The sequence below is a fragment of the Ambystoma mexicanum genome, chromosome 2q (assembly GCF_040938575.1).
Source record: "Ambystoma mexicanum isolate Mex_15411 chromosome 2q, UKY_AmexF1_1, whole genome shotgun sequence".
Classification (NCBI taxonomy): Eukaryota; Metazoa; Chordata; class Amphibia; order Caudata; family Ambystomatidae; genus Ambystoma; species Ambystoma mexicanum.
The window spans coordinates 1,116,254,591-1,116,274,264 of NC_090924.1; the positions used below are offsets into that span (position 1 = coordinate 1,116,254,591).

Consider the following 19,674-nt stretch of genomic DNA (forward strand, 5'->3'; position numbering starts at 1 on the left):
GTACTCTCCATGGTATTGGCACATGTATATTCATTTTATTTTCATTTGAGACAGCATTATATGTGCCCTGCTACAAAAGACAGAGTTGTATGCTCCTCTACTTACAATTATTACGTTTCCAATGGTATAATGGTCCTTTTCGTCTACAGTTAATTTTGTTCCATACCAAAGACCAAGTCCATAGGTTGAAAAAGTAAGAAACTGAGAGATGCCCATTGCCAGGTTTGTTGTAAGTGATTTCTTAATGCCAGCATTTTTTGCATCATGTAAGTTAACCTCGTATCTGAAAACAGAAAATATGGTAGTATGTGTTTAGATTCACAAACTAACAGTTGACTAATCTTGAAAATGCATTGCTTTACGCTAAACATTCCCAAAACATGCCAAAATCATTGTATCACATGGTCCAAACATGGCCCACCTGGCTTGGGGTTACAGCCTGCACTAGTAACACTCCTCTGCAGGAAGACAAATACAGACACAAACACAGAGCTAGAATGGATAGATTGCATGTATTTAAAGTGTAATATGAAGGGAGGTATTGTGTTTGTTTTCTGTATTACTAAACCTCCAGGACAGAAGCAGGAGTTCGTATTGCAGGAGATAATTGGAATTGTGGTGTTACAGGAAACAATGGACAGGTCACCCCTGTAGTGACCCGATGAGTGAATTGTGCCTCTTGGCAGAGGGAGGTGGGAAAATCATTTTGATGGATGGGAGAAGGAGTGAGCAAGGTAACCCGGAAACTTGGTGATTACCGTCGGGCTGCAGACTCCTGCAGCACCTGTGGCTTTTGGAGCGGTGTGAGGTGGACTGATAGGCCACCTCTAGGATATGTGGTGGTGGCACCAGTAAACAGTGGCTATAGCAGCTGTCAGCAGTCAGGACACAGGTGCAGTGTGCATGCATGTCATGGAGGAAGCATCACTCATCCACCTGTGATGAAATGACTTCGGATCTGCAGGAGTACAAGGATGATTAGAGGCTTAACCTCCTAGTCAGCCCCCACATGTCTACAAACCAACAGTTATCCCAATCATGAAGGAGACCATGGTTGAAGGAAGGCTATACCATCTGAAGGGGCGTGAATGTGATCCATTAGCAATCCCAAAAGCAAAGTAAAACTGTTCCAAAATGAAAGGGTGCCCACTCAAAATTCTATAAAATATACATACTTTACTAAACAAATCAATTATACAAATAACTCACTACATATCGCTCTGCAAAGGAAGACAGAGAAATGAAGAATGTAAGAGAGGCAATCACTCTGGATATTTTGCAGTGGGACAACAGCCAATATAGTAGTTCAGAAGATTTTTCTTCTTGGTGAAAAATTTGCAAAACGTGGTTTAGCCAGTCCATAGGGTCCCAATACATGGAACCGGGGTGGCTGGATCATTCCAACAGTTCCTTATTCTGATCATGGCTGTTCAGTGGCATCTAACCAGGCTATCTATCATTCTGCAAGCAGACCAAAGCTGAAGAGAGTGTCAGAAGCAACACTGTCAGATCCTGTTTGCTCAACAGTTATGAAGCATGGTTCAAAGATGGCTTGAAGTCGGTTATGGCGTAACACAGGAATTCTGGCTGTTCTGGTCTCAGAGTGCTGTGAGCCTCTATCCAAGGGCTCAAGTAGAAGATAAGCCATTGTTCTCTTTCTTCCAACATGGGGAGGCTGGCAAAAACCTTCAGGATTCCTTCATCCCCAGTGAGATCCTGTGTAATGGTATAAATGGCAGAGAGGCAGGTCTAGTTCCATCAGCAGGTCACCTCCACCATGCCCTATCTGTATTTAGGATGCGCACATGGCCTCTGCTTTGGAACGCTCAATCTTCACCTCACTGATGGAGGGCTTTGGAAAAGTAAAATGTCCCAAAAATAGTTCCAAATGAGTTATTTCTTTGTACGTGGATGGTCCAGAAGTGAACACCAAAAGGAGTGTAGACTCGCTCATTCACAGGCAATGACTAGGAGTCACATCTAAATTATGATTTCTGAGTTCCTGTAATGGGTTGACATGGTATTTGGAGTGTGGAATGTGGCAGGGTAGAATAGGGAGCACTCCTACCTTATCCAGTTGTTCTCTAATGATTCTGTAGACATATACCACAATTCCCTCACATATTACCCAGTGCAATATGCTCACAGCACAGTGAGTGGAACTTAGCTCTTCCCATCATGTATTACATCTTCTAATAACAAATAGGACATGCGTCTAACTCATTGTGTAACTATTAATTTGCTTCATAATACACCACATGGATTGACACAGACCATCTCGATAATGAACTTGACATCACCCGACCTACAGTGGGATATATTTGATGTGGCTTTAAGAATTCAGTCGTCCAAATGGAACACATTTTTGCCCTTCACACAATAAAATCAACATGTTCCAACTGGGACACGTTCCAACTATATACTTTTAAATCAATGCATCCGTACCCCAACAAAGAGCTTTTGGCATATGGTTGCAGTAGTATGAGGCAAGATGTGCACCATGAAAATTATAATTAAAGTACATAACATGCTTGGTGGTGTTGCATACTTGCACTTGAGAAATGTTGCATTCTAAAAAAGGGGGCTGGGGGCTGTGTGTGAACATCTTCTAGCTGACCAACCATCTCTATATTAGGATTGCATGGACACCCAACACCATGATATTCACAAGGATATGCATAGGCACCACGCATCCCTGTGGATTTAGGGCTGAGGCCATCCCATCACACACATTGGTGCAGGGGGGGAAATTGCAATTGGCAGATTTTAGATGGTGTGATACTTGAATTTCATGTTTCATATGTTTGCATTACTCAGATGGAGATTAAAAAGGAACGGAGGGTGCCATGCAGTGCACAGGCATTTCCATTCTAGCCACAGCAATGGCATCACTGGTTTGAGAGGGTGCCTGACTGATTTGCACTTGTTCCGAGACATGGCCATATATAGGGGAACAGGCAACAGTGGGAGCCCATCTTTTGAAACATGCTTCGTCAAATATACGGACACTCCACAGTTTACCCTGCATAGGCATATTGCATGTGTGGTCAAAACTGGCATGCATACCAGCATGTAGTTTTCTTGCTTGTATTCAAATAAATCTGAGTATTTTATCAACGTGCATGTGCCCTTGTGCATACACGGTGAATACATTAATCATAGACTATGCTGTCTTTACTCAAATGATGAATGCAGAAAAATACAGGTGGCCAGATTCTCAAATCTTTTTAGGGCGCATGTGAGGAAATGTGCCAGTGTATCTCCTGCACTCATTCATATGACCTTTTATTCTCCTTTGCTCATTTGCACAAATATGGGGGCATTTTAAAGTGCATCCCAAATACACACACAGTATGAGCTGCAAAATGCCCAAAAACGAGGATCATCCCCCTACCCATGCTCATAACGATTGCATAACGATTGCATGGGAGGCGCAAATCATTGCAGGGCATATCTGACCTTGTCATGATTTTCTGTTAAAGTGTTCCATCCGTGGGTTAAACTGCTGCTGTCAACCTAGCATTTCCACCCCCCAAACAATGATGGAAATGTTTTCTTTTTGTCATTTCACCGAGACAGGCCCTTTAACGACCCGTCTCGTTGAAATGTGCTTGCTGGGAGCCTCTCATCCATTAGTGCCAGAATTATGTAAGGGGGCTGAACATCACATTTTTGTACTATTGCCCATACCCCACTGAATAGCCCAGGTCACCTTTGTGAATATGGTGACCTGGGCATTTATGAAAATAGCACAAAAGAAGCAATCACTTTCTCTGTGTTCCTTTCATTTGCGCTATGTTTTGAGACTCTGGTCCAGTGTGATATCAAGTAATATATGCTTTCTTTAAAAAAAAGCTTACCTTGTATTGTTGACTATTTGGAAGTGTGTTAATTGGAGCATACATAGGGCCTCATTACAAGTATGGCACTAGGCCAAATTATGACCTACAGAAAATGTGGTGGTAATTCCCCCGGCGTAATTACCTCCGCTGAAATTACCTCCAGCGGTAACTCCTCTAAGAATTGGCATCGGGGTTAATTCTGTTGGCGGAATTACCTCCAAAAAACAAATTCCCATTTCTGAAACAATACAAATCCGAAATCAGTGGAATTACCTCCAAAAATCACCAGTAATTCAGCAAAAAACACAGCACAGGTACCTCAACAGCAAAAGGTGCAGGTTAATACATACAGGTGTCACAAATCAAGGCACAGGTGCACCAGACCACTCAGAAGGAGTATAAAAGGACGTTCCCCAAACACATTACCCAACACCCTCCTGCCAGTTGCTGCTACAAACTGAGACAGGCAGCTGCCCCGCCCCCCACTGAGTTGCACAGCAATGAACATCAGAGCAGGGTACATGGTGCATAGAGGAGGAAGAGGCGGAGCAGCAGTAGTAGGAGGAGGTGAAGCCATGCAATGCGAGCACCCATCCCCCGGGTCATGCCCCACCCTCTAACCCAACTGACAAACAGCTGATCAGCCTGCACTTCCTGCACACTTTGAGAGCCAAAAAGGGCAACAGACCTGGATACTGGGTGAGTAGAAGTGCCATCACACTGAATGATACTGCAGCACCACTGGAATGCAATGTGAAGGCGGGGACAATACAACAACCGTACAATGCATGGCCGATAAAGGGACTGTACATGCAGGACCTGCCCTCCCAACCTACACGTTTCCGCCACTGACACAATGGACCAGTACATGCCAGGCAATGCAATAGTATGTCTGTGATGCATGTTGCACAATATCTTTCTCAGGTGAAAGGATCCCTGTCCTCTGATGAGGACATGCCACCACCAGAAACAAAAAACACCCAATGCCCCCAGGCAGAGTGCTGATATGCAGTGAACGGGAGTATGGAAGGGATGGACGGCTTGTGTGACAAAATCTCTAACACGACCATTGATTGTAACATTGATGTACACATGCTGCTCACCATAGTGCATTTGCAGGTATAGTAGGAATCATGTGCACGCAAAAAAATGGACATACACGCATAGCTCCAAGCCCACTGCCTTTTATTGCACAAGTGTCAAACATCCACAACATGATACACACCCCCGCCCTCATCCACAACATGATAACCCTGTATTCAGTGTGACACGGGTCCGTTACCGCCTCCTCTTGCGACTGACTGATGTGGGAGTACCATCACGTGAGGTGCAGCGCTGAGACCACCTTGGTGGCATGCTCACCACGGATCCCACTGTAGGGGTTTCTGAAATGGAACTGCCCAGTTCACTGCCCCGGACATGCTGCAGGGTGAGGGTGATGTTTTTGTTGGTGGCCAACATTTGGGCACACCATTCAAGTACCCTTCTGCTCATGAGGGAGGTCCTCACAGACCCCACAGAAGCACGCTGACAATGTCAGTCCAGGGCACTGGACACCCTCCTGGCGGCATTGAGCACCACCTCAGGCAGTGCACGTGCATCAATCTGTTGGCGAATGACCAGTCGCTGAATTGTGTTCTGACACCGCTCCATCACCCTGATCCCCTCTCAAATGTCATCCATGGCTGGTTGTTGTATTGGCCTTGGTGGTGCATGGTGGTGCTTTTCCTGGTGGCTCGACGCCTCGCATGTCACCATCATCCGCCCAGGGATCATTGCCCTCAATGTTTGGCCAATTGAGGCCACGGCAAGAAGACAAAGAGGAGGGAGAGGACTGCATGGGCGATTGACCGGATGGGGGGATGTCCTCTGGGACATCTCATTCGCAGGGGTGGCTGGGGAGAAGGAGCAAGGGGCACCAGTGTGACATGCTGATGTAACAGCGGGTGTGGTGCATGTGTCCACTGTGGATTGCCCTTCCACTGTGGCTGCTGTACCGGTATCCCCGGAGGTGTGAGCTGCATGGCCCTTGGATTGGGCCAACCTGGAAATTTCCTTCTGGGGTATCTCTTCCATGGGTGTGGCATGCCTTGCAACATTCCCTGCACTTGGTTCTCCATGTGTGCCACCCCCACTGGTGTCCTCAATGGGGTCCTCGGTTTTTTGAATGATTGTCAGGAGACAGTAAACAGTGCATCAATTGGGCTTGTTGGTTGGTTGTAGGCTCTGCTCACCTGCAGTGTACACCTATTGTGCATGTGGGACATTATCCACTTACTCATATACTCACCAGGATCTTCAGGGTAGCTGGCTACCAAATCTGCAGTGCCCACAGCCTTCTGGCCCTCCATGTGGAGGATGCTTTTCACCCTTTTCTCCCATGGCATGAGCTGTAATGTGGTCGCATTTCCTCTGACAGTGGCCGCTGTGTCCCTGCAGTGGGTGTTGACAAGCATTCGCATCCTGCTCCTCAAGTCGTTCCACCACTTACGTATCTCTCCCATGTCCAGTGAGTGGTTTCCGATGGCGGCCACATTGTCCTTTATCCCGGTCCATAAGAGCCATCTTGAGCTGGTGGGACATCTTTCTGTGGCCTGGCCCATACAGCTTGTCAACATTGGCACCACCTCCTCGGCCAGGACAGTGAGCTCGTGCTCACTGAATTTTGCCTTTCTTTTCACATTTCTATCACTTTTACTGCCTGAGGACATGTTCAGGGTTTGTTGTAGGCTTGGATTGCAATCCCTTCTGGTGAGTATGAGTGGATGGCGTTGTTTGAAAATGGCCGCCGCCATGCTTTCTTTTCCAGCAATGGTGAATTTCGACTGGCGATAATTCCGCCAGCAGTAATTCCGCCAGCGGATTTTCTGCTGAATGTTTGCACGGTAACAGCAATTATACCAATTATTGGCAGATATTCATCGTCACCTGGATTGATCAGCGGTAACTCCTCTGGGTGGAATTACCGTTACTGCCAATGGTGTGTGTTTGTGCACCCGACAGGTTCTAATGTGGTGGTAATTCCGCTGTTACACAAGGCAGTAACGCTAATTCCACCACAGCAGAATTACTGCCAATTTAGGGTCAAACTCGTAATGAGCCCCATAGTATGTAAGCGGTTTTCACCACCCTTTATAGCAGATTGCAACATAAGAAATATTTGCACATAATTCACAGACAAACTAATCCAGAAGATGTGCAAATGTACATCATTTGTGCAAAATGAGGGTTCAAGGTGCACATAGTTAGCAGAAAGAAGGTAAAGCAGACACATTAGGAAAGTAAGAGGTGAGTATTCTTCAAAAGTGGGACTTTATTTTCTCCAAAAACTCGAACACAAAGGTACATCTATTTGTTCAATAAAATGCTCAACACAGTTTGCTCCAATCACAAACTGGTGCAAGTAGGCCTGCAAATGACAACCAAATGAAGCAGCACATCTCACAACAATCAGACCACTCTACACAAAAAACAATAGCCCCACACAGTTGGTAGACATTTCCAAAACGGCTGATCTGATGGGCATCATACTGCTGTGTTGACTCATGAAGAGGAATATGAAAAGAGAAAACGTGTGCAGGACGAGCGTGTCTACCTTTGCATTGACAGATGAGGTGGTCAAGTTGAGGTACTTCTTGTTCCAGGAAAAACTGAACATGCTATCATAGTAGAAAGAGGCATTTAGTGCACTTACCTTACACTGTCCAAAGCTCCACTGTCTTGCACGGGCTGCAAAACCCTCCACCTCAAATACTCCCCTACCCCCACCAAATGCGTTAATTTCATTGTAATATATAGGCCTCCATCCTTGGTATCAGACTTCAATAGCGAGGTCACTCAGCAGTTGAACCTATTGAAATCTACCAATTCCTCCTCTGCAGGTATCTTTCAAACATAATTTTATAGTGGTCAGACCAGATGCAAGGCTGGGTTGTTATGTTCTGGGAGGTAATATTGTGTGTTAGAACCCAGTCTATACACTTATAGCAGGATATATAGCAGGAGACATCACATGTGACACTCTGCTTCACAGATGACAGTGGTTAAGCCTTCTGGATACATTTATAAAGCCCTTTCTGGAAACCACTAGGAAGAGGGCAGCAATGTTGCAACACTGCACACATATGCTCCTGGAATACCATAGAGAATGTTGCACCCAGACATGGCTTGCAAATGCCCCTCTCTCATATGCTGTGCTCACAGCCACCCATCACACATACTGCAATATATAAATAATAATACTAATACTAATAATAATAAATAATAATAATAATAATAATAATAAAAATAATAATAATAATAATAATAATAATTTAGCATTTATATAGCGGTATCTGAGCGCTACTTATTGTCATAGTGGGAAAAAAACACAGAACACCCGCAAAATATTTGCAAGGAACTTGGGGTTGGTCACCATAAGTTACCTGTAGGAACACAGATGTGGACTCCCTGCTTACTGTGCTCAGAAAGGCACAGCTCCACCTCACTGATGAGGCCCAACAAGGCTGAAACACGTGCATGGGGTTGTTCTAGGTACTCTTTCGGTGCTGGACTGCCCTTGTGGGAGGGACAAAGACTAATATGCAAATGAATATTTCCCATCTGTGAAAGGTACAGTGAGCAAAAAGCGATGGCAGATGGCTGCGGACTCTCATTGTGGGAACAAACCAAAGAACAGATTATCATGCCATGTTCTTTCTAGAGAGGGGCACCTGCTACCTTTTAAAAAAAATATTTGCAATGAACTTGGGGTTGGTCACCTAATTTACCTTGGGGAACCCAGACGTGGACACCTTGCTCACTGTGCTCAGAGAGGAACAGCTCAACCTCACTGATGAGGCCCAACAATGCTAAAACACGTGCATGGAGTTGCTGTAGGTACTCTTGTTCGGAAGCGTATTGCCATAGCATTTCGGTGCTGGACTGCCCATGTGGGCGGGACAAAGACTGATATACAAATTAATATTTCCCATCTGTGAAAGGTACAGGGAGCAAAAAGCGAAGGCTGTGGACTCTCATTGTGGGATCAAACCAAAAAACAGGTTATCATGCCATGTTCTTTCTAGAGAGGGGGGTCTGCTACCTTTTAAAAACAAAATAATTGCTATGGACTTGGGGTTGGTCACCCTAAATTAACTCTGGGATCCCAGAAAGGACTCCCTGCTCACTGTGCTCAGAGAGGCACATCTCCACCTCATTGATGAGGCCCAGCAAGGCTGACACACGTGCATGGGGTTGCTGTAGGTACTATTGTTCAGACGGGAATTGCCATGGAATTTTGGTGCTGGGCTGACCATGTGGGTGGGACAAAATCTGATATGCAAATTAATTTTTCCCATCTGTGAAAGGTACAGTGGCAAAAAGCATCGGCTGACTCTCAAAGTGGGAACAAATCAAAGAACAGGTTATCATGTTCCTTCTAGAGAGGGGCGCCTGCTACCTTTTTTAAAAAATATTTGCAAGAACTTGGGGTTGGTCACCCTAAGTTACCTGGGGGAACCCAGACATGGACTCCCTGCTCACTGTGCTCAGAGAGGCACAGCTCCAGCTCAATGATGAGGCCCAGCAAAGCTAAAACACATGCACAGGGTTGCTGTAGGTACTCTTGTTCAGAAGGGAATTGCCATAGCATGTCGGTGCTGGACTGCCCATGTGGGCGGGACAAAGACTGATATGCAAAAGAATATTTCCCATTTGTGAAAGGTACAGTGAGCAAAAAGCAATGGCTGCATACTCTCAAAGTGGGAACAAACCAAAGAACAGGTTATCATGCCATGTTCTTTCTAGAGGGGGGCGTCTGCTACCTTTTTTTTAAATATTTGCAAGAACTTGGGTTTGGTCACCCTAAGTTACCTGTGGAAACCCAGATGTGGACTCCCTGCTCACTGTTCTCAGAGAGGCACAGCTCCACCTCAATGATGAGGCCCAACAATGCTGAAACACGTGTATGGGGTTGTTGTAGGTACTCTTGTTCAGAAGGGAATTGACGTAGCATGTCGGTGCTGGACTGCCCATGTGGGCGGGGCAATGACTGATATGCAAATGATTATTATTTTCCATCTGTGAAAGGAACAGTGAACAAAATGTGATAGCTGTTGACTCGCATAGTGGAAGAAAAAAAACACAGAACAGGATATCATGCCATGTTCTTTCAAAGAGGGGCACCTGCTACCTTTTAAAAAAAATATTTACAAGGAACTTGGGTTTAGTCACCCTAAGTTGCCTGGGGGAACCCAGACGTGGACTCCCTTCTAACTGTGCTCAGAGAGGCACGGCTCCACCTCAATGATGAGGCCCCAAAAGGCTGAAACACGTCTATGAGGATGCCATATGTACTCTTGTTCAGAGGGAAATTGCCATAGCATTTTGGTGCTGGACTGCTCATTTGGGCGGAACAAACACTGATATGCAAATTAATATTTCCCATCTGTGAAAGGTATAGTGAGCAAAAAGCGATGGCTGCAGACTCTCATAGTGGGAAAAAAACACAGAACAGGTTATAATGCTATGTTCTTTCTAGAGAGGGTGCCTGCTACCTTTTAAAAAAATATTTGAAAGGAACTTGGATTTGATCACCCTAAGTTACCTGGGGGAACCCAGACATGGACTCCCGGCTAACTGTGTTCAGTGAGGCACAGCTCCACCTCACTGATGAGGCCCAACAAGGCTGAAACACGTCTATGAGGATGCTATTCAGAAGGGAATTGCCATTGCATTTTGGTGCTGGACTGCCCATGTGGGTGGGACAAAGACTGATATGCAAATGAATATTTCCCATCTTTGAAAGGTACAGTGAGCAAAAAGCGATGGCTGCAGACTCTCATAGTGGGAAAAAACCACAGAACAGGTGATCATGCTATGTTCTTTCTAGAGAGGGGCGCCTGCTACCTTTTTTAAAAAATATTTGCAAGAACTTGGGGTTGGTCACCCTAAGTTACCTGGGGGAACCCAGACATGGACTCCCTGCTCACTGTGCTCAGAGAGGCACAGCTCCAGCTCAATGATGAGGCCCAGCAAAGCTAAAACACATGCACAGGGTTGCTGTAGGTACTCTTGTTCAGAAGGGAATTGCCATAGCATGTCGGTGCTGGACTGCCCATGTGGGCGGGACAAAGACTGATATGCAAAAGAATATTTCCCATTTGTGAAAGGTACAGTGAGCAAAAAGCAATGGCTGCATACTCTCAAAGTGGGAACAAACCAAAGAACAGGTTATCATGCCATGTTCTTTCTAGAGGGGGGCGTCTGCTACCTTTTTTTTTAAATATTTGCAAGAACTTGGGTTTGGTCACCCTAAGTTACCTGTGGAAACCCAGATGTGGACTCCCTGCTCACTGTTCTCAGAGAGGCACAGCTCCACCTCAATGATGAGGCCCAACAATGCTGAAACACGTGTATGGGGTTGTTGTAGGTACTCTTGTTCAGAAGGGAATTGACGTAGCATGTCGGTGCTGGACTGCCCATGTGGGCGGGGCAATGACTGATATGCAAATGATTATTATTTTCCATCTGTGAAAGGAACAGTGAACAAAATGTGATAGCTGTTGACTCGCATAGTGGAAGAAAAAAAACACAGAACAGGATATCATGCCATGTTCTTTCAAAGAGGGGCACCTGCTACCTTTTAAAAAAAATATTTACAAGGAACTTGGGTTTAGTCACCCTAAGTTGCCTGGGGGAACCCAGACGTGGACTCCCTTCTAACTGTGCTCAGAGAGGCACGGCTCCACCTCAATGATGAGGCCCCAAAAGGCTGAAACACGTCTATGAGGATGCCATATGTACTCTTGTTCAGAGGGAAATTGCCATAGCATTTTGGTGCTGGACTGCTCATTTGGGCGGAACAAACACTGATATGCAAATTAATATTTCCCATCTGTGAAAGGTATAGTGAGCAAAAAGCAATGGCTGCAGACTCTCATAGTGGGAAAAAAACACAGAACAGGTTATAATGCTATGTTCTTTCTAGAGAGGGTGCCTGCTACCTTTTAAAAAAATATTTGAAAGGAACTTGGATTTGATCACCCTAAGTTACCTGGGGGAACCCAGACATGGACTCCCGGCTAACTGTGTTCAGTGAGGCACAGCTCCACCTCACTGATGAGGCCCAACAAGGCTGAAACACGTCTATGAGGATGCTCTTCAGAAGGGAATTGCCATTGCATTTTGGTGCTGGACTGCCCATGTGGGTGGGACAAAGACTGATATGCAAATGAATATTTCCCATCTTTGAAAGGTACAGTGAGCAAAAAGCGATGGCTGCAGACTCTCATAGTGGGAAAAAACCACAGAACAGGTGATCATGCTATGTTCTTTCTAGAGAGGGGCGCCTGCTACATTTTCTTTAAAATATTTGTAAGAAACTTGGGCTTGGTCACCCTAAGTTACCTAGGGGAACCAAGACGTGGACTCCCTGCTCACTGTGCTCAGAGAGGCACAGCTCCACCTCACTGATGAGGCCCCAACAGGCTGAAACACGTCTATGAGGATGCTATACGTACTCTTGTTCAGAAGGGAATTGCCATAGCATTTTGGTGCTGGACTGCCCATGTGGGTGGGACAAAGACTGATATGCAAATGAATATTTCCCATCTGTGAAAGGTACAGTGAGCAAAAAGCGATGGCTGCAGACTCTCAAAGTGGGAACAAACCAAAGAACAGGTTATCATGCCATTTTCTTTCTAGAGAGGGGCGCCTGCTACCTTTTAAAAAACATATTTGCAAGAAATTTGGTTTGGCACCCTAAGTTACCTGTGGGAACCCAGACGTGGACTCCCTGCTCACTGTGCTCAGAGAGGCACAGCTTCACCTCGTTGATGAGGCCCAGCAAGGCTGAAACACATGCATGGGGTTGCTGTAGGTACTATTGTTCAGAAGGGAATTGACATAGCATGTCGGTGCTGGGCTGCCCATGTGGGTGGGACAAAGACTGATATGCAAATGAATTTTTCCCATCTGTGAAAGTTACAGTGAGCAATAAGCAATGGCTGTGGACTCTCAAAGTGGGAAAAAAACACATAACAGGATATCATGCCATGTTCTTTCAAGAGAGAGGAACCTGCTACCCTTTTAAAAAATATTTACAAGGAACTTGGGTTTGGTCACCATAAGTTGCCTGGGGGAACCCAGACATGGACTCCCTTCTAACTGTGCTCAGAGAGGCACGGCTCCACCTCACTGATGAGGCCCAACAGGGCTGAAACATGTGTAAGGGGTTGCTGTAGGTACTCTTGTTCAGAAGGGTACTCTTGTTCAGAAGGGAATTGCCGTAGCATTTTGTTGCTGGACTGCTCATTTGGGCGGAGCAAAGACTGATATGCAAATTAATATTTCCCATTTGTGAAAGGTACAGTGAGCAAAAAGCAATGGCTGCATACTCTCAAAGTGGGAACAAACCAAAGAACAGGTTATCATGCCATGTTCTTTCTAGAGGGGGGCGTCTGCTACCTTTTTTTTAAATATTTGCAAGAACTTGGGTTTGGTCACCCTAAGTTACCTGTGGAAACCCAGATGTGGACTCCCTGCTCACTGTTCTCAGAGAGGCACAGCTCCACCTCAATGATGAGGCCCAACAATGCTGAAACACGTGTATGGGGTTGTTGTAGGTACTCTTGTTCAGAAGGGAATTGACGTAGCATGTCGGTGCTGGACTGCCCATGTGGGCGGGGCAATGACTGATATGCAAATGATTATTATTTTCCATCTGTGAAAGGAACAGTGAACAAAATGTGATAGCTGTTGACTCGCATAGTGGAAGAAAAAAAACACAGAACAGGATATCATGCCATGTTCTTTCAAAGAGGGGCACCTGCTACCTTTTAAAAAAAATATTTACAAGGAACTTGGGTTTAGTCACCCTAAGTTGCCTGGGGGAACCCAGACGTGGACTCCCTTCTAACTGTGCTCAGAGAGGCACGGCTCCACCTCAATGATGAGGCCCCAAAAGGCTGAAACACGTCTATGAGGATGCCATATGTACTCTTGTTCAGAGGGAAATTGCCATAGCATTTTGGTGCTGGACTGCTCATTTGGGCGGAACAAACACTGATATGCAAATTAATATTTCCCATCTGTGAAAGGTATAGTGAGCAAAAAGCGATGGCTGCAGACTCTCATAGTGGGAAAAAAACACAGAACAGGTTATAATGCTATGTTCTTTCTAGAGAGGGTGCCTGCTACCTTTTAAAAAAATATTTGAAAGGAACTTGGATTTGATCACCCTAAGTTACCTGGGGGAACCCAGACATGGACTCCCGGCTAACTGTGTTCAGTGAGGCACAGCTCCACCTCACTGATGAGGCCCAACAAGGCTGAAACACGTCTATGAGGATGCTATACGTACTCTTGTTCAGAAGGGAATTGCCATTGCATTTTGGTGCTGGACTGCCCATGTGGGTGGGACAAAGACTGATATGCAAATGAATATTTCCCATCTTTGAAAGGTACAGTGAGCAAAAAGCGATGGCTGCAGACTCTCATAGTGGGAAAAAACCACAGAACAGGTGATCATGCTATGTTCTTTCTAGAGAGGGGCGCCTGCTACATTTTCTTTAAAATATTTGTAAGAAACTTGGGCTTGGTCACCCTAAGTTACCTAGGGGAACCAAGACGTGGACTCCCTGCTCACTGTGCTCAGAGAGGCACAGCTCCACCTCACTGATGAGGCCCCAACAGGCTGAAACACGTCTATGAGGATGCTATACGTACTCTTGTTCAGAAGGGAATTGCCATAGCATTTTGGTGCTGGACTGCCCATGTGGGTGGGACAAAGACTGATATGCAAATGAATATTTCCCATCTGTGAAAGGTACAGTGAGCAAAAAGCGATGGCTGCAGACTCTCAAAGTGGGAACAAACCAAAGAACAGGTTATCATGCCATTTTCTTTCTAGAGAGGGGCGCCTGCTACCTTTTAAAAAACATATTTGCAAGAAATTTGGTTTGGCACCCTAAGTTACCTGTGGGAACCCAGACGTGGACTCCCTGCTCACTGTGCTCAGAGAGGCACAGCTTCACCTCGTTGATGAGGCCCAGCAAGGCTGAAACACATGCATGGGGTTGCTGTAGGTACTATTGTTCAGAAGGGAATTGACATAGCATGTCGGTGCTGGGCTGCCCATGTGGGTGGGACAAAGACTGATATGCAAATGAATTTTTCCCATCTGTGAAAGTTACAGTGAGCAATAAGCAATGGCTGTGGACTCTCAAAGTGGGAAAAAAACACATAACAGGATATCATGCCATGTTCTTTCAAGAGAGAGGAACCTGCTACCCTTTTAAAAAATATTTACAAGGAACTTGGGTTTGGTCACCATAAGTTGCCTGGGGGAACCCAGACATGGACTCCCTTCTAACTGTGCTCAGAGAGGCACGGCTCCACCTCACTGATGAGGCCCAACAGGGCTGAAACATGTGTAAGGGGTTGCTGTAGGTACTCTTGTTCAGAAGGGTACTCTTGTTCAGAAGGGAATTGCCGTAGCATTTTGTTGCTGGACTGCTCATTTGGGCGGAGCAAAGACTGATATGCAAATTAATATTTCCCATCTGTGAAAGGTACAGTGAGCAAAAAGCAATGGCTGCAGACTCTCATAGTGGGAAAAAACCACAAGACAGGTGATCATGCTATGTTCTTTCTAGAGAGGGGCGCCAGCTAATTTTTCTTTCAAATATTTGCAAAAAACTTAGGCTTGGTCACCCTAAGTTACCTAGGGGAACCTAGACGTGGACTCCCTGCTCTCTGTGTTCAGAGAGGCACAGCTCCACCTCACTGATGAGGCCCCAAAAGGCTGAAACACGTCTATGAGGATGCTATACGTACTCTTGTTCAGAGGAAAATTGCCATATCATTTCGGTGCTGTACTGCCCATGTGGGGGGATAAAGACTGATGTGCAAAAGAATATTTCCCATCTGTGAAAGGTACAGTGAGCAAAAAGCAATGGCTGAGTACTCTCATAGTGGGGAAAAACCACAGAACAGGTTATTATGCCATGTCTTTCTAGAGAGGGGCACCTGGTACCTTTTTTTAAAATATTTGAAATGAACTTGGGTTTGGTCACCCTAAGTTACCTAGGGGAACCTAGACATTGACTCCCTGCTCACTGTGCTCAGAGAGGCACAGCTCCACCTCACTGATGAGGCCCCAAAAGGCTGAAACACGTCTATGAGGATGCTATACGTACTCTTGTTCAGAGGAAAATTGCCATATCATTTCGGTGCTGTACTGCCCATGTGGGGGGATAAAGACTGATATGCAAAAAGATATTTCCCATCTGTGAAAGGTACAGTGAGCAAAAAGCGATGGCTGAGGACTCTCATAGTGGGGAAAAACCACAGAATAGGTTATCATACCATGTTCATTCTAGAGAGGGGCACCTGGTACCTTTTTTTAAAATATTTGAAATGAACTTGGGTTTGGTCACCCTAAGTTACCTGGAGGAACCCAGACGTGGACTCTCTGCTCACTGTGCTGTGAGAGGCACGGCTTCAACTTACTGATGAGGCGCAACAAGGCTGAAACACGTGTATGGGGTTGCTGTAGGTACTCTTGTTCAGAAAGGAATTGCCATAGCATTTTGGTGCTGGACTGCTCATGTGGGCGGGACAAAGACTGATAGGCAAATGAATATTTCCCATCTGTGAAAGGTATAGTGAGCAAAAAGCGATGGCTGCAGACTCTCATAGTGGGAAAAAAAACACAGAACAGGTTATAATGCTATGTTCTTTCTAGAGAGGGCGTCTGCTACCTTTTAAAACAATATTTGCAAGGATCTTGGGGTTGGTCAACCTAAGTTACCTGGGAGAACCCAGGCGTGGACTCCCTGCTCACTGTGCTCAGAGAGGCACAGCTCTGCCTCATCAACAAGGCTGAAACAGATGAATGGGGTTGCTGTAGGTACTCTTGCTCAGACAGAAATTGCCATAACATTTCCATGCTGGGCTGCCCATGTGGGTGGGACAAAGACTGATATGCAAATGGATATTTCAAATCTGTGAAAGGTACAGTGAGCAAAAAGCAATGGCTTCAGCCTCACATAGTGGGAGAAAAACACAGAACAGGTTATCATGCCATGTTCTTTCTATAGAGGGGCGCTTGCTACCTTTTAAAAAAATATTTGCAAGGATCTTGGGGTTGGTCACCCTAAGTTACCTGGGGGAACCCAGACGTGAACTGTGCTCCAAGTATCACAGCTCCTCCTCACTGATGATTCCCGAAAAGGTTGAAATACATGTATGGGGTTGCTGTAGGTACTCTTGTTCAGAAGGGAATGGCCATATCATGTTGGTGCTTGACTGCCCATGGGGGGGGTGGGGGGGGGACAAAGACTGATATGCAAATTAATATTTCCCATCTGTGAAAGGTACAGTGAGCAAAATGTGATGGCTGTGGACTCTCATAGTGGGAAAAAAAAACCACAGAAGTTGTTATCATGCCATGTTCTTTCTAGAGAGGTGTGCTGGCTACCTTTATTAAAAATATTTGCAAGGAACTTGGGGTTGGTCACCCTGAGTTACCTGGGAGAACCCAGATGTGGACTCTCTCCTCACTGTGCTCAGAGAGGCAAAGCTCTACCTCGCTGATGAGGCCCAACAAGGCTGAAACACGTGCATGGGTTGCTGTATTTACTCTTGTTCAGAAGGGAACTGTCATAGCATGTCGGTGCTGGACTGCCAATGTGAGCAGGACAAAGACTGATATGCAAATTAATATTTCCCATCTGTGAAAGGTACAGTGAGCAAAATGTGATGGCTGTGGACTCTCATAGTGGGAAAAAAAACCCACAGAAGTTGTTATCATGCCATGTTCTTTCTAGAGAGGTGTGCTGGCTACCTTTATTAAAAATATTTGCAAGGAACTTGGGGTTGGTCACCCTGAGTTACCTGGGAGAACCCAGATGTGGACTCTCTCCTCACTGTGCTCAGAGAGGCACAGCTCTACCTCGCTGATGAGGCCCAACAAGGCTGAAACACGTGCATGGGTTGCTGTATTTACTCTTGTTCAGAAGGGAACTGTCATAGCATGTCGGTGCTGGACTGCCAATGTGAGCAGGACAAAGACTGATATGCAAATGGTTATTTCCCATCTGTGAAAGGTACAGTGAGCAAAATGTGATGGCTGTGGACTCTCATAGTGGGAAAAAAACCCACAGAAGTTGTTATCATGCCATGTTCTTTCTAGAGAGTTGCGCTTGCTACCTTTTAAAAAAACTATTTGCTAGGAACTTGTTGTTGGTCACCGTAATATACCTGGGTGAACCCATATGTGGACTCCCTCCTCACTGTGCTCAGAGAGGCACAGTTCCACCTCACTGATGATGCTTTAGGTACACTTGTTCAGAAGGGAATTGCCATAGCATTTTAGTGTTGGACTGCCCATGTGGGCGGGACAAAGACTGATATGCAAAAGGATATTTCCCATCTGTGAAAGGTACAGTGAGCAAAAAGCGATGGCTGAGGCCTCTCATAGTGGGGAAAAACCACAGAACAGGTTATCATGCCATGTTTTTTCTAGAGAGGGGCGCCTGGTACGTTTTTTAAAAATATTTGAAAGGAACTTGGGTTTGGTCACCCTAAGTTATGTAAGAGGATTCAATTCAACACTACAGCTAAGTCAATGCCTAGTCTGGGATACTGAATGGAAACCCTTATTGATATATCTTTATGTCCAGTTCATGCGTTCTGGATGACTACCCCTATATAACACCCCTCTCTTCGAATCCCCCTGACCCCACTGAGCCAAGAAGTAGTTCTGTTTTGCAAGTTAAAAGGTTTATTTGAGAATTTAAACAATATAGATATATATCACACTTTATAATAAATTAATAATTGGATATCACACTTAATCTGATATGTAATCAATAATGGATAGTCTGGCACTAGCACACTTCTTTATAATCAATGATGAGTGGTTATAGGATGGATAAGATAGCAACAATACTTTATGGTTTCAAATGGATGCAAGGTGGAATGAAAATGCAGTACAGAAAATACTCAATATGATTTCAACAAAACAATGTAATAACTTTTCTCTGGCAATTCCCTCCCCCCTTAATGCAATGCAAGGAAATGGAAGGAAAGCACACAGTTCTCAGAAAGGCAATCAACTGTAATTCAGTTCACCCCAGCAAGCTTACACTACAGAAGTTGGAAACACAGGCCCAACATGCTTTTATATGTGCTGGCAATGAAGTGAAAAATATGCTAAAATGCTTTTAATTCCCTCTTGGAGGTTCAGGGTGAGTGGTATATGCTTTGAATAAGTTCAGGATCACTTTAGCAATGCTCTATAATGGTTGTCAGGTTGCAAACGAATTTTTTCTTTAACGGAAGGCAAGCAGCAGCAGATTTTTACACGTGGAGAAACTTGCAAATCGTGGCAAAATGTCAAATCGCGGCAGATTTTTCCGAGTGCGCCGGGCGCGATTACAGAGGAACTACAAGGACTATCAGTATCGTTTTGGGGTCCTAGGACAGCCTAGTATCTCAGCTTCCAGATGAAAGTTACTGCAAGTCTCTAGCACAAACGGTTACGGAGATATGAGCGATTAAATAAAGGTCGTTTTTCAGATTTGAAATTTTAAAGTTCAAAAAGACAAGTGCAGCTTGCAACTAGAAAATGACAGGTGACAGCTTTACAAATGACAGGTGACAGTTAGGAGGCAGTTCTACTTAGATCAAAATAGCTGGGATTATATTATTTTAACTAAGAGATTGGTTCTGCACAGTTCTACTAGGTACTCACACTATATTCTTGAATTAAATGGGCCTCGCCACGGATCTGGTCAGGTTTTAGACTGGACTCTGGTCTCTGCACTTCACAGTGATCTGGGTCAGC

General features: G+C 45.2%; 1 protein-coding gene across 1 annotated transcript in view; it reads right to left on the reverse strand.

The window, feature by feature from the left end:
* Positions 1–19,674, reverse strand: part of LOC138568836 (ATP-dependent translocase ABCB1-like) — a 615,126-nt gene that overhangs the window by 551,454 nt on the left and 43,998 nt on the right. The window contains exon 3 of the mRNA XM_069646608.1: positions 106–283. Within this exon, the coding sequence (XP_069502709.1) occupies positions 106–283 (178 nt within the window). The remainder of the gene's footprint in view (positions 1–105; positions 284–19,674) is intronic.